Source organism: Myxocyprinus asiaticus, chromosome 15 (assembly GCF_019703515.2).
Source record: "Myxocyprinus asiaticus isolate MX2 ecotype Aquarium Trade chromosome 15, UBuf_Myxa_2, whole genome shotgun sequence".
NCBI classification, from domain to species: Eukaryota; Metazoa; Chordata; class Actinopteri; order Cypriniformes; family Catostomidae; genus Myxocyprinus; species Myxocyprinus asiaticus.
In genome coordinates this window covers 3228979-3250346 of record NC_059358.1, presented here as the reverse complement: position 1 = coordinate 3250346, position 21368 = coordinate 3228979, and the positions used below count along the sequence as shown (strand labels likewise).

General features: G+C 37.5%; 1 protein-coding gene across 5 annotated transcripts in view; it reads right to left on the bottom strand.

Moving 5' to 3' along the window:
• Nucleotides 1–21368, bottom strand: part of LOC127453090 (protein argonaute-3) — a 72140-nt gene extending 50772 nt beyond the window's left edge. For all 5 annotated transcript variants that reach the window (XM_051719163.1, XM_051719165.1, XM_051719161.1 and 2 more), the window contains exon 1: nucleotides 20776–21368. In XM_051719163.1, coding sequence (XP_051575123.1) covers nucleotides 20776–20794 — 19 coding nt within the window. In that variant the 5' untranslated portion in view covers nucleotides 20795–21368. The remainder of the gene's footprint in view (nucleotides 1–20775) is intronic.

Genomic DNA, 21368 nt, shown 5'->3' with positions numbered 1-21368 from the left:
GAGCTACAACGTCATTTCCGTTGAGAGGAAAACAAAGCCAAGTACCAAGGCCACTCAAATAAGAGGGAGAGAAGCTGAGAATGAAATGCATACAGAGCAAAATAGAGCCTGTGTAAGAAATCTGTAGTTTTGATGCCCACTGGATGTCACTGCTAGTGGTCGACCAGTCGATAGATGTCAAAAGTATTGGATCTTCGGCATTAAATCAATAATAAAATAACTTTTTTTTAAAAAAAGTAACAACAACACTGTTTTTACAATACGGTATTTGTAAAAACAGGTAAATTCGGTATTGGAGAGTCTGAGCAGTCACAACTGAAATATTGAGGTGTGCCTATTATAAAAATAACAGTAGTCTCCAGAAAGAGCAGACAGACGGCACATTCATTGGCTAGTGTATAAGCAGTAAACACAAGTTACATGTAGTATATAGTTTAAACAGATCGGATAACTAACGTTATAGGCTGGAGCCATACATCATATCAACAAGTCAACATGGCAAAAAGAATTCAACATTTCTGGGAGTACAGTGGGAAAAGCACATACACTATAAACTATACACATTTATACACACCATCGAAAAATATCCACTGTCCCTCAATCTCGTATATGCATTTGTACATTGGGGGAATCCTGGAGCCGCATGTTTACTGGAGTAAAGAGTACGCCGTTTATACAGTGAATGTAAACCGGAACGACACTATATTGCAATAAGCCAATTTCTGTTGCCCATATAAATGTAGTCAATGATATCCTAATAAATGCATGTGTGAATGTCTCACGTTTTGAAAATTATATTGACCATTATTGTATAGTATTGCAATGGTCTAGAAAAATATCTAGAGGGGCCTCATACAGTTGAAGTCAGAAGTTTACATGCACCTTATCCAAATACATTTAAACTCAGTTTTTCACAATTCCTGACATTTAATCATAGAAAACATTCCCTGTCTTCGGTCAGTTAGGATCACTACTTTATTTGAAGAATGTGAAATGTCAGAATAATAGTAGAGAGAATGATTTATTTCAGCTTTTATTTCTTTCATCACATTCCCAGTGGGTCAGAAGTTTACATCCACTTTTAGTATTTGGTAGCATTGCCTTTAAAAATTGTTTAACTTGGGGCCAACATTTTGGGTAGCCTTCCACAAGCTTTTTACAATAAGTTGCTGGAATTTTGGTCCATTCCTCCAGACAGAACTGGTGTAACTGAGTCAGGTTTGTAGGCCTCCTTGCTCGCACACACTTTTTCAGTTCTTCCCATAATATTCTATCGGAATGAGGTCAGGGCTTTGTCATGGCCACTCCAATACTTTGACTTTGTTGTTCTTAAGCCATTTTGCCACAACTTTGGAGGTACAGTACTGTGCAAAAGTTTTAGGCACTTGTGAAAAATGTTCCATAGTGAGGATGTCTTCAAAAATAATTAAATTTTTCATTTATCACTTAATGTCATACAAAGTCCAGTAAACATAAAAAAAGCTAAATCAATATTCGGTGTGACCACCTTTGCCTATAAAAAAAAAAAAAAAAACAATTCTCTTAGGTACTCCTGGACACAGTTTTTCTTGGTTGATGGCAGATAGGATGTTCCAAGCTTCTTGGAGATTTTACCACAGTTCTTCTATCTATTTAATCTGTCTCAATTGCTTCTGTCTCTTTATGTAATCTCAGACTGACTCGATGTTCAGTGGGGGGCTTTGTGGGGGCCATGACATCTGTTGCAGGACTCCCTGTTCTTCTGTTCTAATCTTTTCAATTTGCAAAATTAATGTTTGGGAGTCTGACATTTTTATTTCTTATTGACACTAAAGCTGAAGATATAAATAACCATCTTAAGACAAATGCTTTTGTGAAACATCTTATGTGCCTAAGACTATTGCACAGTACTGTATGCTTGGGGTCATTGTCCATTTGGAAAACCCATTTGCAACCGAGCTTTAACTTCCTGGCTGATGTCTTGGATTTGGCTTCAATATATCCACATAATTTTCCTTCCTCATGATGCCATCTAATTTGTGAAGTGCACCAGTCCCTCCTGCAGCAAAGCACCCTCACAACACGATGCTGCCACCGCCATACATGGTGTTCATCGGCTTGCAAGCCTCACCCTTTTACCTCCAAACATAACAATGGTCATTATGGCCAAACAGTTACATTTTTGTTTCATTAGACCAGAGCACTTTTCTCCAAAAAGTAAGATCTTTGTCCCCATGTGCACTTGCAAACTGTAGTCTGGCTTTTTTATGGTGGTTTTGGAGCAGTGGCTTCTTCCTTGCTGAGCAGCCTTTCAGGTTATGTCGATATAGGTCTTGTTTTACTGTGGATATAGATACTTGTCTACCTGTTTCCTCCAGCATCTTCACAAGGTCCTTTGCTGTTGTTCTGGGATTGATTTGCACTTTTCGCACCAAACTACATTCATCTCTAGGAGACAGAACGCGTCTCCTTCCTGAGCAGTATGATGGCTGCGTGGTCCGATGGTGTTTATACTTGCATACTATTTTTATTTTATTTTTTTGTACAGATGAACGTGGTACCTTCAGGCATTTGGAAATTGCTGCCAAGGATGAACCAGACTTGTGGAGGTGCACAATTTTTTTTTTTTTTCTGATTTTCACATGATGTCAAGCAAAGAGGCGCTGAGTTTGAAGGTAGGCCTTAAAATACATCCACAGGTACACCTCCAATTCAGTACACTTATCAGAAGCTAATTGTCTAAAGGCTTGACATAATTATCTGGAATTTTCCAAGCTGCTTAAAAGCACAGTTAACTTAGTGTATGTAAACTTCTGACCCACTGGAATTGTGATATAGTCAATAAAGTGAATCAATCTGTCGGTAAACAATTGTTGGAAAAATTGTGCATGACATGAGTAAAGTAGATGTCCAAAACGACTTGCCAAAGCTGTAGTTTGCTAATATTAAATCTGTGCAGTGGTTTAAAAAAATTAGTTTTAATGGCTTCAACCTAAGTGAATATAAACTTCTGATTTCAACTGTATATAGTTATAATGTCCATTTTGCTTACATATTAAATTCTCTCTCAGCTAATGCTGTTAATTATACAGGGGACCTTCTAACTTGGTCAATTTCAAAAATATTTTTAAAAACCTATTTCATTATTTTTGCATAATTTGTCTCATTTTTTTGCAGTTTAAAAATTAACAAGTTCCATATATTTCATCAATAAATATGACCTATGTCTAAAAATTACAAATATTATATTGTACATATACTGTATATTGTTACATGTTTATTGTTTACATGCATAATTTGTACTATTTACAAGTATTTGCATAGATATGTAGAATGGGTAATAAAACTGTACTGTCCCTTTAAGAAAAGTTCAGCAAGTGTCTCACATAAGTGTTTTGGTTAAAGTGGAGTTGCAAGGCTTCTTTTCTGCAACCATGCTATGTGTGATCAGAATGAAATTTTCTATTGTGCCGTTTTTGATGAATATCTGACAAACAACTGACAATAAGTGCAGAAAGTGTCTTAAAGACATTATTAAATTTAAAAATGGATCAATTAATCTCATCTTCAATGGGTCTCATCTTTGGACACCTTACAAGGAATAGGTCAAACCACATTTTAACTTTTTTTTTTTTCTTTTTTTATGCATGCCTACAAATTAGACACAAATATAAGAATAGGATTCTGAGATGATATTCTTCTCACCACAATTGTACAGAGCAGTTATCAGAGTTACTGTTGACTTTGTCAGTTCAAACCAATCTGGCCATCTCTGTTGACCTCTCTCATCAATAAGGCATTTCCATCCACAGAACATGATGATACACTATCTAAAACACTTCAAAAATTGGCACACGTGACCATCGCTGGGTTTCCATCCAAAATGTTTAGCATTTAAGCACATTTCTAAAGATTTGACTTAAGAAAATGCGAGTCATTCCGCATTTCCATTTACTGCATCATGCACATTATTTTAAAGGAGCCCATCTTGTTATGAGGGGAGAGTTATATGCGGAATAGGAGCAAGTATAAATAGTTGTATTAAATGCTGCCGGGAGATGCATGGAATGAGTGTATCTCTCATATAATGAGGGCTGAAATAATATTAACAGAGTAATTATCTGAAGTTTCCGTGACACCACACAGCAGTTCTGTTGAGAAGCAGCTTTAAATGGTGGATATAAGCAGTGATACGATATTAATCATCTGTTAGCATTATATAATGTAGTGTTGTCACAGTACCAAAATTTCAGTAGTCAGTACCGATACCAGTGAAATTTTATGGTTCTTGAAAGTAATTTTGGTACCACAACATAAATGCTAATATGACAATATGCTATTGAACACACCCGTTTACCCTATTTAAAAAGATACATTTCAATGTAAATAATAAATTAAAGAAATGCATGTTTCCTTCAAGTGTTTCTCAATCAAGATGCATTGCTTAAGTGTTTAAGTAGCACCCTACTGAAACCTGTTTTAATCTTTACCAAATCATGCTTTTTTGTTATGATTATTTTTATTATTTTCCAGAACTCCATGTTTTAGAGTTTAATTTAATTTCATCATCAAAATGGTGTCAAATCAATTCATTCTTAAAACTTTCAGCAAGTGAAAATAGAACTTTAACACATCATTGCATTTTATTTCTTTTCAAACTTTTATTCAACAGCAGTCTTGCTTGTGATATATTGCTTTATTACTATTATTATTTACTATCATTACAGTGAATTATTACATTTAACTACACAGTTGTAATATATTTCTGTCACAACGTCTTCAATTTCAAGGCTCTAGCTTATATTTTGAATCGTGCTTTTATGACGTGAGTTTTTTGCCGGAAGCTTCACTTTCCGAATAAACAGTTTGTGACACGGAGACTTTTGTCACATCTGAAATCTCATCTCTTTACATTGGCCTTTTGAGTATGACAAATGAAAAGTAGGACAGTTCTGGAGTGTTTGGTGTTTTAAATGACTGGCGTTGTGTATGTGGTAGTTTTGAAATATTATGTTTAAATTGTATTACTGTGAAGCACTTAACTCTGTTGTTTTAAATGCTATATGAATAAAGTTGAGTTGATATTAAAGCAAAAATACTGTGATTTAATTATATAAATATAGTTTACATGTGCTGCGTGGTTCACAGTAGATTAGTGCTCTGTGTCATCTGATACAACGTGTCGTGAATGATTCTATGTATGAGTGGTCAGATTTATACATTCATTCAAAGTATGCAGCACTTTCACACTACGATTGCAGCCTTTGGCAGTATAATAAATCGCACTAGGACGTCACAATTTTAATTTGATTAACTGTCCATTTCAGTGTAAGGTGCTCTGTTACACACGCTCAAAATGAGCATTTTATAGCAGTCGTGTGCCAGTCAGATTGCACGCTGGTACCAGATTGAGTCGGTGCTCAGTTTTACTGGTACTGCAGAAACACTGGTATCGTTACATCTTTTTTTTTATTTTAGTATCGACTTGGTACTGAAGTACCGGTACTTTTAACAACATTAATATAATGCATTATATTATATAATGTTTGTTGGTCTTAATAAAAGTTATTATAAAGGGATATGTTTCAGTGGTTAATAGTTTAAGGAATATTTCGGGTTAAATACAAGTTTAGCTTAAATCGACAGCATTTGTGGCATAATGTTCTTTATCACAAAAATACATTTCCACTCATTTTTCAAACAAAAACTGAGGTAACAGTGGAGTATTCACTTACAATGGAATCCACTCACATGGGATCAATCGATAAACATTAATACACTCTCAATTTCAAAAGTATAGCCACAAGACAAACAATATGCATGTTAACATTTTAGTGTTATAAAATCACTTTCAAACCTTGTGTAAAGTTGTAAAATTTGAAATAACTTTGTTGCAATGATGACGTTATGCCGTAAACCTTAAAACTCTAAAAACGACCGTTAAAATGACTATTAAAACAACTTTACAGCTCAAATAACAAGTTTTAAAACAATTAATGTAAGTGCTTTTATAAAATTAGAAGCTTTACATTTCTGCCATTTAAACCCTCCAAATATTGTCCCCATTCACTTCCATTGCAGGTGAATCTAAGCATACTTAATGTAACATGAGTTGCAGCAGTCAGACTGCACACATAACAACATGTGCTCTCAGGTTACTCAAACATAGTCTAAACTTTAGCCTATCATTTTAATGTGTAGCGTATTTTGCTGAAGCATATGTTCTATGGCAAGCTTAAAGGGTTCCTTGAAAAACATATTGGGATGAATCACAACCATAAAATCTTGGTATCGACGACCCCTAACAGCAAAGTATTAAGTATTTACCAAACCAACGAATCAAACTGAATTAGAACTCAGAGACCCATAAACATGCATAGAAAAATTCACAACTAACTACACTAACTTCTGACCAGCCAATCTGGTCTTTATCCAGATGTCCACCAATAAATGCACTATACTGTATACTGGGCTCGCTCTTCCTCTGCCTCTCTAGCACACTACAGCAAACACACACACACAATACAGCTGTTGTGAGCCTAATCCATAGAGGCTTGGGTTGTGGGAACAGGACGAGTGCTTGATGGTAGGACACAATGGCGTCAGTCACGGCACAGGGTTCAGACGCACTGAGCGACAGAATGCAGATGGGAAGCTGGAGCATGTGTGTCTTTGCGCATGTACAGTTGCAGCCACAAAACAGCACTCTCCAGCTCTCTTGAGTAAAGATAAATCGTCCGAAGGATCAATGTTTTCCACCCTGTTTTTCACTAAATGAACACAAGGAAGAATGATATTCACTCACTTTCTTAAGCGCCAATATATCAGAATTTTGTTATACACAGACATATTTTCCTACATATTTTACAAAAACATTTTAATACATGAATAATGCAATGCATTGACTTGTGAGAAATGTAAGCAATGATGCAAACAAATTGGGTTTTGAATAATTTACTAGCCTAATTAAAACCGACAGTTTGAACTGATACATGGAACTTACCCAACACCGTTATGGGTGAGCGCATGCACGCAAGTCACAGGAAAAAGACTGGAAAACTAGTCTAATGTGTCTTTAGGAAACTTAAAGGGATATTTCACCCAAAAAAATGAAAATTCAATCATTGTTTACTCACCCCTGTGTTGTTATATCCCCATTTGGTTTTCTTTCTTTTACTTAACACAAAGGGAGAAATTGTGAAAAAAAATTGTGATGTCATACAATGGCAGTTTATGGTGACCAAATTGTCAAGCATGCAAAATTATAATTTCGAAGTCTAATAAAATATTCCATGAGACTCACGATTGTTATGAAAGCACACAATGAGGTTTGGTGAGAAACAAACCGAAATCTAATGTGAAACTGTTGACTGAACTTTGCTCTCCTCTGTGCATTCGTGAGACTGCACGAGAGCAAGTTCAAGCAGCCCAACTCACGAAAAAGGGCGTTCAAGCGTCAACTTTTTTGTTTATTTAAAAACAGGTCCACCACAGCGATAGAAACGACACAGCTGCACACAAACCAGGGAACAAAACGTACTAAATATGTCAGAGTTTGTAGTTGGAGAATAGATGCATTTCTATGCCCAGGGTTCCCACTCTTTTCAAGGCACAATTTTCCAGGACGTTTTAATGCGGCCAACAAGTGTAATATTTAAGCAAAATCACATGCGTCCATTCTTTTATTTGGCCGTTATTTTTTTTTTATTTTAATGGTAGTTTCTCATCTCCAGATAAGCAGTTTGATCCAAGGCCCTGTGTGATTATTAATCCCTGTAAAGCTGTGATTTATTTAAATATATAGTCTGTATGTGCTGTGCACTTCAGAGTGCTCTCTGTCATTTCACACAAAAGAGCGCATGTGATGATCATGAGGTGTTTTTAGTGTATGAGCGGACAACTCTACACATTCATTTTGAAGCATGCATCACTTGCAGATTATTTATTCTATTAAATCAGATACTTAGTTTAATTATCACACTAGGACATATCATTTTAATTTGTTAAATTGTACATTCAACCATTAATTTTCATCCAAATATGTCATATCCCACAACATTCTGGTTTTATTGCTGATGTCATTTTTATGACTACATTCTGTGTTTTCCGCATACTACATGTGGTATCCATGGTATAAGCTGACTGTGATCGTTGAATTATTGAAAATTAATTCACATCCCGAGGTATTAAGGCCAAATTACCATGATACCAACCCAGTGTGTCATCATTGTCTAAAGTTTATAACTCACAGGGATGCAAACTCAAGAGGGTTGAAAAAGTTGAGACGATCACTAATCCACAAACATGTTTTCCAGGGTTATTTTTTTAAAGAATAAGCTAAAAGCACCAACTTAAGCTATTTTAATGATTTAAGTCTAGTAAATTATCTGCACAATTGTGCAAAATTTGCTGCAATAAAAGGTATTTTGTTGTGGCTTGCTTCTGTTTCACAAATTTGTTCATTTTCATTAATTGATTAGTTTAGTGACCACTTCTGGAGGTGCCACTAGGTGGCGACAAACGAGTGTCTTATGTGCTTGAAGTGAGTCATTGAATCATTTTGACTTTATACTTATTTAAGCATTATTAGAAAAAAGCAGATCTATAATTTCCATTCCTTTTGTGAACCGGGGAGCATGATTTTTCATCCAAAAAGACAACAATAATAGTCTAATAATAATGAGTTACAATAACGTCTTTACCTTCTCTTTTATTAAAATTTGCATGTCAAATCTACTGACTATGTCCTTTCTTCATTGTAAAGCGCATTTCATGCGAGTTGAGTCGAGGCGTCAACGCTCTGCTCATCGCCAGCATCAAGCGGTGCTTTGCCCTCCACATGACAAATGTTGCAGAAAGCATCACGGAGGGGCGAATTTATAAGCTTGTCACGCAAGAAAGCAGCAGGTGTGCACAATAAACATTGAAAACATTTATTAGGAAGAGAAAAAAAAAGGCAATTGTTTTGATGGCAGAAAATAAAAAGAGGACTCGTTTATGTTAATCTTTTGTTTTTTTTGGATGAATGTAATTACTGTAGTTCAATAACTGGAGTCTCTGGATACTCGGAAACGATAAGGTAATAATTAAAATAAATTGAGACATTCAATATCTCTTCATAGATTTAGTCAGTTTTATAATATTTCTTGAAGCTTTGTACTCTTAAAGACATCATTTGTGAGGCAAAAACCTGTGTGAGAAACACTTTGGTGTGAAGTTGGAGCCGAGGTTGCGCTGACAAGTCACTTCAGACTTCAGTGTATTTGGCAGCGCTGAGTCATGTGAAAGCCCCTCAACGTGTATAAACATCAGTCACTTTTACACATTAATAGCTCTTCCACCATTTTCTCTCCATGATGAACAAGGTAGACTCACATGCCGATGCTGAAGTAAATGAACAACATGCCCCTCTCATTCGGTCGGTCAGTACATGTACCAGGTCATTCAGTTTGTTTATGAATGAGAAATTTCATGAACAGACCTTTTTCACAGACTGTGACACATTTCCATCTTATTTAGCAACATAAAAACTTTTTTAAATATTTATAAGTTTATAACATTATGCTTTGTGTTATATTACCCTGGAATTAGTTTTAAAAAATGAATTACCACAGCTGTGAGGGGGTTTCGATTACAGCTGCTGAGAGAATGACAGTAAATTTGGCATCTTCTCCCATCTGACTGTCTTATTCTTCCGGTCTCTATTTATTTTATTTTTTTCCGAAAGTCATTAAAATGTAATAGTGGATTTTTTTGTTTTGCTCTTGGAGCATATGGGTAAGTGAAAATAATATTTGTTGTGGTCTCCCATTCACCGTTTTCGAAGTTTACCTTGCAATCGTTTACTTCTGCGTTTCAAAACCCAGTGTGTGAAAAAGGTCTAGTGATCTGCCTCGGTTGGACCAATATTGCCAAGCACACGATTGGCTGCTGCTGTAATCACTCACAAGGGTGTAAGCGCCATTCAACGTTAATGTTGTTTTCACAATCCGCAGCCGCCAGCAATTTGTGTATTTGACTCCTATTCCGAGTCCCGATTGTTACCATGTTCTTGTACATGTAAGAAAACCTTGCTAGCAACACAGTAAAACAGTTTTATTATCCTAAAATATTTTCCAGGACAAATCATTACTTTCTAGGACATTTAGGTATTTTTCAAATTTTCCATGACTTTTCCATGACTGGAAAACTGCATTGCAAAATTCCAGGTTTTCCAGGACGCGTGGGAACCCTGTATGCCCAGCCTTATTTATTTATTATTTTACTTTACTGAACTCCTATTTTGTCGTAATTGCCGCAGTTTCACACATACAGTTAATTTGAGCTTATATCTTGGCAGAAAACTGAAGATCAATGTGAGAATTAAACCGCAAAAGACTGTGATTTAAATAAATTATAGTCCACATATGCCGCATTCTTTAAAGTGAATAAGCACTCTGCACTTTTTCATATAGTATACACACAGACAGACAGACAGACACATACAGAGCATCTGTGGCAAAGTCTTTATAGCAAGTCAATTCACTGGTGGCCATCATTGTAATGCTCCCGGGAGGCTATTTCCAGTCATGCCAGTGCAGCTCCTACTTGAATGGAGAAAGATCAAAATCTCAAAAATGGCTGGTCAAGATTATGATCAAAGAACATTTTTCAAATCAGCAATAAAACCTGACAATGTTGGTATCATAAATTGTGCTTCTTTACCTCAGATTACACTAAAAAACAAAATATTCCCGGCTTGTATAGCTAATGCGCAATCTCGAGATGATTAACAGGCGACCTCTGTATCCAAAAGGTGATTGGCTCTTTTACCTGTAAGGCGGAACTTCCTTTCTACATCCATTGACCGTTGGGCGCTAGAGCTTCTTTGTTGGGCGTTCCAATTTCTCCCATTCATTTTAACAAAAGTGGCCCGTCTCTGCTAAATAGTCTCTGATCTGTGGTGCTAATGATGCTGTGTTTTCAGATAATTAACAGCTTCACACATTCACTTGGAGTGAGCAGCACTTGTACACTTTATTTAATTCAACCACAGTCTTTCGCGATTTAACACAACTTTAATCACAACTTTAATTTCATTTTTATGACTGGATTCCGCAATTCTGTTAGCATTTTCTGCATCACGGAAATCACCCATCTCTAACAGCTGCTATAAGCTCACTATTCTCAAAGAATATGTAGGCTGGCAAAACAGGGGTCAAGCTTTTGCAAAGATAGAGGGTAATACTGGTGGTCAGTATTTGGCAAGGTACATGGCAGTGGAACAGCCTGAACTCTGACCACAGCAAGACCGCATGAATAAGATCCATTCTGAGATTCCACCTCAACTGGGTGAATGGTGCACTGTGTTGCGAGCAAGCCCAATATGCTAGCAGCACAGCGAGAAAGAGAAACTGAAAAATAATTAAGTGCAGCCGGGGCAATTAGAAACAAAAGAATCCAAAATGTCGTCTTAAGTAGTTGAGACGGGGGGTTGGGGGGGGGGGGGGTAGTCTGTTGCAATTCGCAGGTCAAGCTTTGTGTCTTTTTACCCCCGTATGTCTGCTTCTGGTTCCTTTCCGGTCTAAAATTCCCTCCACAGAGCCTCTTTTCCTTCCCTCGCCTAACTTTCAAACAAAAAAAAGGCCCTAAAAGCCATAGTGGGCCCCATCGGCAGTGAGATTGCAAAGCCACCATATGTAACTGCCATGAAAACATTCCCCAGGCCGACAGTCCACTCCAGAGGGCCCAAAACCTCCTTCCTCTACCACCTTTTTCTACTTAATTTATGACCCGCACACTTTCAAGCAGTCTATCCACCAATAATGCAAACAGAATGTGTTGCTTTGAGCACTGAACAACAAAATGAATCGCATTTGAGCTTTGAAGGATTGTGGTGACTAGGCAGCACACATGGTGAATATTCATGATATTTTCACAGTGATTTTGTTAATGATAAATTAAGCAACATCATGAATATCAAACTGATTTTAAAGCGTTTTTTATTTGACCTTTTAATTTGAACTTTTAGACTACTTTTGCGACTTAAGTATGTGAAATAAAAGCATTGTTTACACGTTATATGAAGATGAATTTTGGGTGCTAAAGACAGGTGTAAATGGGGTCCAAAATAATGAGATTTATCCACATGAACCAGATTTGGATGTGGTCAAAAACACATGGGACAACTTTTGGCTCATAGTGTAAATCCCAAAGTATACTTCGGTTAAACACGAATGCTAGCTGTCTGAGTACAGGACGCGTGATGTAAATTTCATAATCAGCAGAATGAGCGTGTGCAGCCTGATTTTTCAAACACAAGACATCAAAACTTCTTCAGTGGGTCTGATATCAACATGGAAGCTCAGTTAATACAGGTACTGCATTAAAATAACAGAGAAAATGGCTCTAAATATCATGTTTGCACTGCAAGCATAATTGGGAGAAACAGTGCACTGTTGTTTCATGCACATTTTTTTCTTTTCCTTTTGCACTTTAGAATCATGCAGTTATACGCTAACGTAATGATTAATGTACTGTATGTGGTCATGAAATCACACAACACAAAAAGAGATGCAAATTACGAGCAGGTGTGTCGTGTCTCGCCTGTCAACATGTGATTGCATCTTGGAGATGGAAAAAATTTGAAATACAGAGCAAATATATACAGTAAATATTGAAATGTCAAATATCACTGAAAGGATCACAATTTTTTTTGTTATATCTGGTGAACTATGTAAAAACTCAACTCGCAAGTTATAGCCAGGCCTAGTCGGAATCTGTACGTGCAGATTTCAACAGAATTGCGACATCTGTTATTCATAAGTTCTAAGCATTCCCCACCCCTTGCATGAGGTGTTCGTAAAATATTATTATTATTATTATTTGGCTTATTTCATGATGCTTTCATGTACCAATAAGACTGTAGTACTAATCTCCAATTAAAACATTTTACTGTATTTAAATCACTTCCACAGAATTGTGCATCTTCCCTCAAAATCAGCACAGAAAATGTGAAAAATGTCAGCAGATTCTGTCTAGGCCCAGTTATAGCTTAGACAGACAGGCACTACATGAGAACACAAAAACGATCAGACAGCACTGACTGCCCTCAGACTAAGTTTTCACCATTGTGAGAGTCCCGCCACAAATTTGTATTATACATGGAAGGCAGTGACACCCCTATCCACAATGCTAGTTTCAGGAAAACTGCACTCTCCATAGAAACCAGCCATAGTATGTCATCTGCTTATGGGCGATGGGAGGGGGTAGTGGGGCTATTGTTGAAATCTCATGAAATGAGATGAAGCGTGTCTGAAGGACGTTACTCAACCCCTACTTTGGCACGGTCAAAAAAAAAAAAAAACGGATTAAAAGTCAATGCAGCATAATGTGGCATAGCAGGACAAATTGAAATCAACTGGGAAAAGCTGGACACTTTGACCATAAAGTGTTGAAAACATAATCGTAGCATCCTGATCTCAATAGGTCCAACATCATTTTGACTGTACCCATCCACCTGTAGCATTACCTCAAAATGAGAACCAAGAGGGGGCTTCCCCTCTGCGGTGGCCCAACTTGCTTCGATGACAGGAAACATCTGGTATTATTAAATATCTGTAACCATGCCACAGGCATATTTAGCTTTTAACCTAGTGAAAGCACAATGGTTTTGTCTCTTCAAGGTCACTGGCCACTTAGTTCTCAAAGGCATAGTAGTGTCTTTAATGGCATAAAGTAACTTTTGACGCCAGAAAGTCACTGCATTTTATTCTGGCCAACGAATGCCCACTAGACAGGGAAAGACAGTCTGACCGCCATGTAGAAGCCAAACGCAGATTGATTCGTTTATCTGAAAAAGATGAAGCCAGACCGGACCAGTATGGATAAAGACATATTCAAACAATGGCACGACAGTCTCTGAGAATGGCTGTACAGAAAACAAGGAAAAAAATGGCTGAAAATGTACGTAGATTTTGAGAAAATTTCTGTCCGTCCAAAAATTGTAGGCCAAGTATGATTATTTACTGATCATATGCATACATAGAAAATAGAAAAACATTCTGAATCTAATTGGCAACAATTATTTATATATATATATATAATATAATATAAAACTTCCTGAAACTTCACTTCACAGAGAGGTGTCCCAAGTTGTTCCTGGTATACTTCAGTCAGACGCAAACGCTTAACATCCACGTACAGGACGCAGGGTTGCTGCAGAGTTTTAAAATCAAATGTAAGACTTTAAGACCTTTTTCAAGACCTGAACAAATAAAAAGAATACCGTATCCCCATACCAAAACAAACCAACACCTGCATTTTTATAACTCGAGTCTGAAGGAATGTAATACCATCTTTATGGGTCTAAACTAGTTCGGTGTCTTGTAGCAGTCGTAGCACGCACACGCCAACCGCCTGTGTATACTGTTAGCGCGTCAGACGGCGTATACTTTGACAGGCTCGCGTTCGACTGAACACAGACGCTGAACGTTCACGTCAAAGTGGACTTTGGGCTTTACAGGCTCTGTATGGTTAGGATTAGTGTGGGGGCAGTGTTAGGGCATCTGCTGCCTGTCAGGAACAAACCCAGGCACCCTTGTACAACGGGCAAAATTTCACCAATGTTTTCCCCCACTTTCTGAGGCTAAAATGAGCATCTATAAATTTTTAGGAGGTACATGCTCAACTTAACTGCACATCCTAACACAGAAACTGATTGTGTGGAGCAGCGCATGCTTATTAATTACATGCAACAATTGTCCCAGGCATTATAAACAAGCAAGCAAATTTACTTGTACTGTGAGAGATCCAGGCAAGCTGTTGTATCTCTTCAGCATCGCCTGTAAATGCGCAACTTTTGTCATCTGAACCACTGACAAAAGTGAAACCGCATGAGAGAGACCCAGCGTGTGCGCAATAGAGACTGAGAAGGACCTGGCTGTTCAGCAAGCTGCAGACAGGTATACTTGTAGAGACTAAACGGCAGCCAGGGAAAATTATTGTTTTGAGTAGGGCTGCACCTAACAATTCTTTTTTATCGATTAATCTAACGATTCTTTTTCCGATTAGTTGATAAATCTAACGACTAATTTGCAGATTATTCTAAAGATTTTTTATAATTATTACTTGATTAATAATAACAATTAATGAACCCAAAATAAATACACAACTTGTCTCATTAATATTTCAGTATTTTATTAAATCATCTTAAACACAAACAAATGTACAAGAAACAGTGTGCACTGCAGGGCATTATTCTGCAACAAAAAAAGTGTTACTATGAATGCAAACTTTAATACAGTGAAAAAGACACTCTATTAGCATAACATAAATATATATAAATAAACATTTCCAACATTCTTTTGAATGTCCATGTACTAAAATAAAATATTTGATGCCATGAGTGAACCTTCATTTACTATTACTATTATTTTGAATGGCCATGGAAAATGAAGCAATGTGATAACAATTTTACCTGGTTGCAAAAATTCGTTAATTCACCTGATGAACCTTCACCTTTTGCTGACCCTTTATGCTTGGCAGAGCTAATGTGTGCTTCTAAATCACTTGCACCTTTATTAGCAACTGACACGTAAGTGCCAGCTTTACATGTCATACATTCTGCTTCCCACGGATCTTGACCTGAACGAAAGCATGGGAATTCTTTGTGCAAATCTTCTGTAAATTTGCACTTTCGTTTGGGCATTGTTTCCACTCAGCTGTCATTTGCTCCTACTGTCAAGCAACTGTTTGATGCCGAACACAACAGTGCTTTACGCATTCACGGAGAGATTGACAGGCAGGAATTTGGCCAATAGTTGCTGCAAGCCTCTTATAATTGACCAATTGATGTGCAAGAAGGCGGGACTTACAAAGAGGGGTTAAAGCAATGCAAATATGTGCACACACACAATGAAGTATTAGACCAGATGCACATCATAATGCAACTAAAGCTGAATCCCGGACATTTTCGCAAATGTAGAAATCCCGGCTGGATGCTTTTTTAAGGTCCGATAAAGAGGACATGTCCGGGAAAAAGAGGACGTATGGTCACCCTACGTTAGCAGCGGTGCAGAAATTACTTTTAACATGGGGGCGATGAGGAAACCCTCAATTTAAAGTGACTAGTACTAACAGAAACACGTGTTGTAATACTAATATGTCATGCTTAGGTGGGGACAAAAAGTAAACAGGACTTACGGTGCTGTCTTGCTGCCGTCTTGACAAAGCGCTCTGGGATGCTTTCGCTTCAAGTGTTCGTTCATGGTGGTTGTACTGCTGTGATAAGCCATTTCCAATTTGCATAGCTTACACAGCACCACACTGTTGGGTCTCTGGCTAAAATACTCCCATGCTTTAGATGACCGTAGGCGAGTTTTTTTTTAGCTGCAGCTTGTTCTTCGGGGGAATCCATACTTAAAACCGGGCGCTGCCATTTTAATTACTCCATTGCGACGCACCGACGCATGTTATGCAAATCGACTTATTTCTGTAATCGATGACGTCGATTAATCGTCCCAGCCCTAGTTTTGAGATTTTAAACTTCAGCATTCAATATGTTTTATATCCGTATGTATTGTGTCTAATAATGCATTGGCAATGCACACTTAAGTTTCTCTTGCCAATAAAGATTTATATCAATTGAATCTGCTCATTTGATCATATTATTAAAAAAGTCCACTGCAAAACGCCAGAAGCTTTTGTATAACTTGTAATTACATTTCCACTAATTTTATGGCATGTATAAATACAGGCTACTTGTATCAAAGATTATACCATGGTCTGTTCTAAATCTCGATTCTGATTGGCAAGAATGAGTGTAGTTCAAACCGTTGAATGCACAGGTAGTTCCGGTCAGTTTTAATCACCATTCGATATTAATGCGCTGTTTGTAACCATAGCAACATAACATTACAGAGCAAGCAGAGTAAACTATAGCAACTGAAAACATTTCCTAACCACTTTTAACAGCATAGCTAATATAATGGAATTCAGTTTGTTTTGCACGGAGGGTGAGAGAAGGAAATCAGGACCTATTAAATGCATCTTTCACTGTCTGGCAAGGCAATGCAAGACAATCTAAACTGTAAATGTGTTGTGTACATTATGTTGCTTCACTGAAGTGCCACCTATACCCACTAGAGAACACTGAAAGAAAAAAGTGAGATTCAGCCAGCGCAACAGTCAAAGATGCCCTTCCAGCGCGTGTCAGTCAGTATCACTGATTATAATAGAAAAACAGCACAGATGCACACAAAAGCATATTTTAACAACCCCAAACTCCACCTTTACATGGAAAAACTGACCCAAAACCAGACGGAAAACAGTTTGTCGGAACTCGTCGAGCTTGGATCAGGTTGAAGACTACTGCACGTGTAGAATAACCAAATAGTGGTTTTGAGATTCAAATAGTGGCGCATCGAACGGTTAACCACAGGGTCCGAAATTAACATCCGCCAAGCGCTAAATGCTAAATTTTCTATTTGGCCTGTGAATTTCGCAGTGCCACAGGCCACTCTGGCAGGTGGTTTTTGATTTCTATCAGTTTGTCAGCTTGTAAAATACATTTAAACACATTCTAGTTTTGTCCTCAAGGGGGCTCTGTAGGCCTACAGTACAGTCACTAACAGGTGTTTACATAGAACGACTCTTATTAGCTCATAGTCCTGCTGCTCATCAATAGTCTCAAACACTGTATGTCCACTGGCGCGTAGTGAGCGAAGGTGGATTCAGTGCTTTTAATCCAGTGATGATTACACGCATTCTTTTGTGGCAATTTAGTGGCTGGGTAAGCAAATGATTAATAAATCAACACTGTTTATATACTTTTGGGCATTTGAAAATGTTGGCATTTTTCCAACTGTAATCGCGCATATTTAAGATTACATAATTGCTCGTATACTGAAAGCTAATAGTAGTAAATACACACTGGCTTTGTATATTACAAACTCAACCTGAAGCTGCAGTTCTCTGCCGTTGCGCCAGTGGGCACGTACTGTTAGCAATACGTCTCGATGCAAAATGAAAGCAATGTTCGTGCCATCTGGATGAAGGGAAGACCACTCTTGGATTTACAGTGGATGTGCGAGTAAGTTTTAATTAACAACATACAAATTCTATGGTAATATTTGCATTAGAGAGATCAACGGTGGTTCAACAGTTTCACTAAATAAAAGAATAGATTTCCGTTTTGTTCCTCACCAAAACTTATCGTTTGCATTCATAATAATTATGAGTCTCATGGAATAATTTATTAGACTTATTAGAGGTGGTCACCATAAACTGCCATTGTATGACATCACTGAGCACAAAATTGTTTTCACAATTCCTCCCTTTGTGGTAAGAAAAAGAGAGAAAGTCATATAGTGTTATAACAATACAGTGGTGAGTAAACAATGATTTAATTTTCATTTTTGGGTAAACTATCCCTTTAAGGGAAATTCTTAATACCTTTCTTCACAAAGCCCCCTCAGATGGGGGTATTCCAGAGGACAGAGCTGACAAGAAAACAGAAATTACAGCAGCTTAGTCAGCACAGAAGAACACCATGTTTTTGTTCAAGTACACAACCAACCACAAGCTGCATTTTAATGGGAGGGAATTCTTCAAGGAATACACTTAAGAATGGTAAATTACAGTGTTGCTAGCCCTGCCAGTAATGAACTTCTGACCATAAGGTCAGAGTGGCAATAGGAGGTCACTAACCTCTTCCCGGACAAAGCCTCTTGACCTAATTCTAACTACCTTCATCTGGTATCTTGTATTATATTAGAGGCAAACCACCTCCCATTATTTCTGACTAGTGCTTCTTCTCAAACACAAAATGACTCATAACTTGAAAACCACTGAATGTAGTCACGGTTTTTAAAATGCCCATGATGAGGCACAATGACATAATTGCTTTGACCTAAACCCCCCTACAACAAAATGAGCATCAAGCGCTAGTGCAAAAAAAAATCTAAAAGCTTTTAAGACTTTAGAATGCATGAATGTTCCATGAAAATTCCATTGATTTTCTTCAAGCCTGGACAACACAACTTTAAAGGAATATTCCATGTTCAATACAAGCTAAATCGACCACATTTGTGGCATAATGTTGATTACCACAAAGAATAATTTTGACTACTTGTCCCTGTTTTCTTTAAAAGAAAAAAGAAAAGACAATCGAGATTACAAAGTTGCACTTACAATGGAAGTCAATGGGGCCAATTTTTGGAGGGTTTAAAAGGCAGAAATGTGAAGCTTATAATTTTATAAAAGCACTTACATGAACTCCTTTTTTGTGTGTGTGTGTAAATTGTCATTTTTACAGTCATTTTAGGGTTTAACTTTACAGCCTTACGTCAAAATGGCAACAAAGTTGTAAAGTTGTATATAACCTTACACATAAAATGTTAATAAGCGAATTTATCACACTAAAATCATCTTATCAGGCATATCGTTTACATCTTGTTGCTATACATTTGAAACAATAAGTATTTTAAAGTTTACAAATTGACCCCATTCACTTCCATTGTAAGTGCCTTACTGTAACCCAGATTTTTGCTTTTTCTAAAGAAAAAGAGGGACGAGTCAAATTTTTGTGGCAATCAACATTGTGACAAATGCTGTCGATTGATCTTAACTTGTACTAAACCTTGAATATTGCTTTAAAATTGCTATTTCCAGGTTTGCCATGCCAGTGGGAACCCTGACACAACAGTACTATAAGACAAATATCACACATTTAAAAGTTTGAAATGATTAAACAATATATATAGTTCAAAAAGTATCTGGACACATTCATTGAACATGTTTATTGTTAATGTGATGAACTACACCTATGTCAACTTGAAAAGAACTAACTTCACATTCACTTAAAATCTTAATTTGTTTGCAAATGCCACTCGACATTCATAACATTTAAGTGTAGCCTACTTTTGGAGCAAATTATGGAGTTATGTGTGCCACAATTCTGCACATGCAAAATTATATTTTGAGCGCACAAAAATGTTCTGCGCGTGCAAGATGAAATTATGAGCGCACAAAAAGTTATTTTGCCCACGCAAGATGATATTCTGAAAACACAAAAATGTTCTGCACGCGCAAGATGAAACTTTGAATGGACAAAGTTATTTTGCCCACGCAAGATGATATTTTGAGAGCACAATTTTTTTTTTTTTTTTTTTGCACGTGCAAAATGATATTGAGCGCACACAAGATATTTTGAGCGCACAAACTTTTTCTGCATGCACAACATGATATTCTGAGCACACAAATGTTCTGCACGCGCAAGATGAAATTGGACATAAAGTTATTTTGCATGCGCAAGATGATATTTTGAGCGCACAAAGAATTTTCCGCATGCACAAGATAATATTGACCGCACAAAAAAAATTTCTGCAGGTGCCAGATGATATTTTGATCGCACAAAAACATTTCTGCACGCGCAAGACGATACTGACTGCATAAGAAAGTTATTTTGCACGCGCTTGAACTCAAGTTTTGTAAAGCTATCTTCTTGCAAAGATAAATTCATATTGAGCAAACAAAAATCAATTTTGCGCTTGAATAATGTTTATTTGAATGTAAATTTGCTCAGAATTCTTACATTTTGCTTTCTCCTCCAAATGCTCTCAAAGTATAATTTTGCATGTGCAGAATTGTGGCACAAGTATAACCCCATACAAATATACCAGTCAGAACAGCACAGACACATGTACAACCCGGTTTTCTCTCAAGAAAGAAGCTTAACTAATCAAAGTTCATGTTGAGAGCCTTGCCATGACGTTGCAAACAGCCAGATGTGCGTGAGAAACACAACAGCATACACACCTGTAGTTCCGATTTCCATTCATGAGGTCTCTGTCCGGTTCCGTCCCCGGCTCGCAGTAGACGAACTTCAATAGACTCTTAATGGACTCGGGGCTGGAAAAGGTGCCCCCGAACCGACCGAGTGTCTAATCTCAGGTTGTTGCTTCGAATCCCACCGAAAGCTCGTATACCTAAGGAGGCCTTTCGAGACCCCCGTGTGTGAATTCAACTATCCCGTCCGGATTTCAGGTTCGGTTGACAGACTGACGTGACGGCGAGCTAGCAATCCAGCTAAAGCGAGAAGTGAACGTTGAGGTGTTATGTCGTTATAACGTGTGAAAGTTCACTTATGTCTCCTCCACAGAGCGCTAGCCTGCTACTGCTAGTGGCCAGGCTAACCAGCTAAGCTACAATCCCATCTGACAGGGGAAAAAATCCGTAAAAAACGACGTCTTCTCTTCACTTGAAGTCCCCGACACCCCGTTAAATCCGTCCTCGAAGCTGGTGACTTTTACATATCGCTTGTTTCACTTCGTTTATTGCCCGCTATGAGGTAAATAAGTTGGTGTTCAACTCTCTCTCTCTCTCTTTCTCAGGGTTTTTCTGACTGTCAG